At 39.0% G+C, this 3,792-nt stretch overlaps 1 protein-coding gene across 1 annotated transcript in view; it reads left to right on the top strand.

The window, feature by feature from the left end:
- Positions 1 to 3,451, top strand: part of LOC148409192 (uncharacterized) — a 30,244-nt gene extending 26,793 nt beyond the window's left edge. Inside the window, 1 exon segment of the mRNA XM_088439616.1 lies at positions 3,396 to 3,451. Within this exon segment, the coding sequence (XP_088295742.1) occupies positions 3,396 to 3,451 (56 nt within the window).
- Positions 3,452 to 3,792: the final 341 nt, after the last annotated feature.

Here is a 3,792-nt window from a genome sequence, read left to right as displayed (position 1 = left end):
CGAGTCACATGTTATATGTGATGAAGCAGGGTTATATGATCCCTCCCTTAGCCAGATTTAGTTACTCATTTTCATGACCATTCTGAACATTGTTTTCTGCATAATCAGAAACCAGCTGTGAGATTTTGCATAGTCAGATAGTAGAGATAGTCTCTGAATTTAAATACTACAAAATGGAGCATGCAACTCAGCTGTGGCATCCTGATTGATGACAGAATGTGTTGTAGTGTGATAATGGTACTGTTTGTCGCTGGTGTCCGGCAGGATTATCACATTTTCAAAAGCATCACTTTTTTGGGTCAATTTGGAAGAATAGCATATCAATGTGGCAACTGACCAAATGCGTGGAAGTGTGCAATAATGTGTAAAAAAAATATGAAAATAGTGAGTTTTATTTTGAATGCCCCGTAGCTGATGATTGTTTTGTCTTCTTCAAGGTATGACCGTAATAAGGTACTTTTGAAGGAAATACAACATGTTCAGTATGTATCCTGTATGAACCCCACAGCTGGAAGCTTTCAGGGCTGTGCGGTCAGGTAAGGCAGAGCCTCACCTGTCATCATGACAAGTAAAAAAATAAAGAATTATAACATTACATTTATAATAATATTTGTCCACTGATTTTTATGTATGACTAAGTTCAAACATTTTGTATCGTTAAAATCGCTGAATTTGCCTATTTCCTGTTCACATACAGGGATGAAACGAGAGGTGAGGCAGCGACGAGTCAAGCTTCACCTCTGAATGCACAATCATCACAAACTGGGTTGATACGTGCAACTGGCGCTTGCTGCTTGGCGTATATCTGTCGCCAATATGTTTGCAGATACGGTTTTTTGACCTGATTTTCCACAGTCTGGCTAATGTCTTTAACCATTAAAGTTGAATGTTTGTTAGTGATATATTTAGTTTTGCTGATGGGAAATAAAACCGCAGTGTAAAGGCACAGGGTAAGGCAGATAGTTTTCTGCCGCAATGAAGAGGGCGTAGGTGCGCAAACGGGTACTTGTTGCGCTGTTTTTCTACGCAGAGGCACCAGGCGAGTCAAGTGCTATTGGTTTTGTATTTTGCGACGTTGGACTGCCAAAATGGAAGAGGAGTTTATATCTAAGCTTAAAAATGTCTCAAAACTGGACTTTCAGTCAAAAGTGGACGTGATTAACACAGGTAGACCAACGCCAGAGCTAAGGTTTGCTTCAAACTACAGGACAAAAGATAAAGCGCTCTTTTCAAACAGTGTGGTACACCCGACAAGAATGCCTATGTGGTTATCCTTCGAAAAACCATCTTTACTGCTTTCCCTGCCGTTTGTTCTCAACTTGTGACAATGTCTGGAGTAACATGGGATATTTCTCATGGACTTCATCTACAAATAAAGGTAAGACACAAACAGTTTTAATTTCAATCTTATAAAAAAAGAGATTAGACTAAGAATAATACAATAGAATATTTAACGCTGGAGAACCCACGGGGTCATATCTAAGGGCTTACATTAAATATTCTTTGATTTTCTTTTCATGCTTTTCGTTAAGCAATCTGTATTAAATTCATTTAAGTGTCAGTATAAAAGTTTTAAAAACAACTGAATATTTCACTGAAGGTCAAAATTGAAATCTGTGGTTGTGTACACCACTCTATACTTTCATTTATGTTGTATGGATTATAGAATTACGACGGCCAACACATTAGTGATGCGCCACTGCTTATTATGAACATTGTATCTTACACAACTGATTAAAAGGATTAGCTCATTAGTAAGATCTGGGGGAGCTTGAAAATGATCCTAATCAGGTGTGTTTAGGAGAGAAAACCCGAAAACCTGCAGGATACCGGCCCTCAAGGACTGGAGTTCGACACGTGAGGTAAATGCAGTTTTTTTTGTGTGTTTTTTTTACCTTTACATATCTGTAATATATACTGTGTGCGTGCGTGCGTGTTTTGTGAAGAATGCTGATGAGATATGAAATAACCAGTAGCCAATTGAATAAGCTAGCCTTTTTGGTTTAAATGTTTGTAAATCTGACACTAAAGGAGTCAGTGCCTCACCAACCATGAACCCCACCGCACGTCACTGGATGTTTTACTATTAATCCAAGGCGTGCATGTGTTGTGTTTCTGAATTTGTCAGCACAAGAAAATTGTCACAAAATCACAGCTAAATATAAAAACACAGCCAAAGATAAAAACAAACAAACAAAAAAAGCTTCTCTAAAAGTGTTTCGATTTAAGCACGCTTCATGAATTCCGAACCCCTGTCAAAATTATTTCATCCCTACAAAAATTTTAACCACAATATGAATGCACTGCTGACAATAAATGGTCATTCTATATTATGTGAAGTATGATTTACTTCCAGAATAATCTATGCTGTAAGTATTAGGGCCATTATAAAAACTTAAAATTTCAAATTTGTTAGCATTATTGAATTTAAAAATGTAGTAAATGCCATTTTTATTCATCAACAGATTCAATTTCACAGCAAATATATTTGTTACTTTCAGCTATACTGAAGTTTAGAAAATAAACATTGCAAATTGCACGCCTCCTTATAACAAACAGGTTCAATTTCCAATTATTTAGTCAAAAACAGCATTATAAAATAAAATGCCACTTTAGCTTTGCTGGCTTCATTGCCTCGTTAGCAAGCAATTGGAGACACAAGAACGCATTTTGACAAATTTCAAAATTTTGTATTTTATAAAATATATTAACACATTCAATGCCAGAGACGTATATTAATGTTTTTCTTAAGAGTCAATACTTAAGTACGTTAATATTTTCATTTTAATATAAAATGACATTAAAATAACAATATTTAGGTATACTTTTTTGTTAATAACCAAAAGTATTTTACGGATTCCTGCAGTCAGGCCACGGACCCTGGAGCTCCCCGGACCACACTTTGAAAATCGTTGTACTTGAGACTAGTGGGCCCTCTTTGGCATGCTTCTTTCAAAATTTGAGATCTTTCTAATTACGAGCTATAATTTGCTTCATCACCTCGGGTAGCAAGCAATTGTAGACGCAAAACACATTTTGACAACTTTTTAAAAAATATTAAATTTTAAAAAATATATTAGCTCATTAAATGGCAGGTATGCTGTCACGTTTCTTGCCTTTTTAGTTTGTGTTGATTTGCAGACTGTCTCCTTCCTCCGCATTGGGTGGGGCCATCGGACACTCACACCTGTTGCGCATCTCGTCAGAGGGCTTTATAAGCTGGCCGGCACTTACAAGCCTTTGCCGGGTTATTCCTTCGCCACATTTGCTCGCTGTTCCGTGAATCCCAGCGCTCTTGTCCTCACGTCCTACCTTCTCGAGTCATCTTGGTTTGTACTTTGTGCATGTTGTGTTTTACGGCTTGTGAACGATTTCTGTTGCTCCTTTGTTTGCAGCCATTCCCCGTGGACTCACGCCCTCCTTGCTGCCCTTCGTTCCCGTGGACTTTTGATCCAGACGCTCTCGTCTCGCTTTGTGTTGGTACTTTGTGACTTTGGTTTGCTACTTTGCCTTTGGACTGTTTTGGTGTTTTTCTCACGCCTTGCGTGCTCCTTTTGTTAATAAACTCAGTATCATCACCTCTCGTGCCTGGTTGGGGTCCATTCCCATTTGGGATCCGCGGGTTATTCGTGACAGAATAACCCGGCCACTCAAAGGACCCCACCGACGGCGAGCGGTTGCACAAGGCTCTTGTGAGCCAGGGGCAGTTGGTCGGTCATCACCAACAAGTGCTTAAGGAACTCCAAGACGCCATGGCCACCTTGATGTCCAACGTGCAGGGCCTGGCGTCTC

This window comes from Hippichthys cyanospilos, chromosome 17, assembly GCF_059441005.1.
Source record: "Hippichthys cyanospilos isolate Australia breed blue-spotted pipefish chromosome 17, RoL_Hcya_1.0, whole genome shotgun sequence".
Lineage (NCBI taxonomy): Eukaryota > Metazoa > Chordata > Actinopteri > Syngnathiformes > Syngnathidae > Hippichthys > Hippichthys cyanospilos.
Note: the sequence above shows the minus strand (reverse complement) of the source record. Positions and strands in the feature narration are given on the sequence as shown.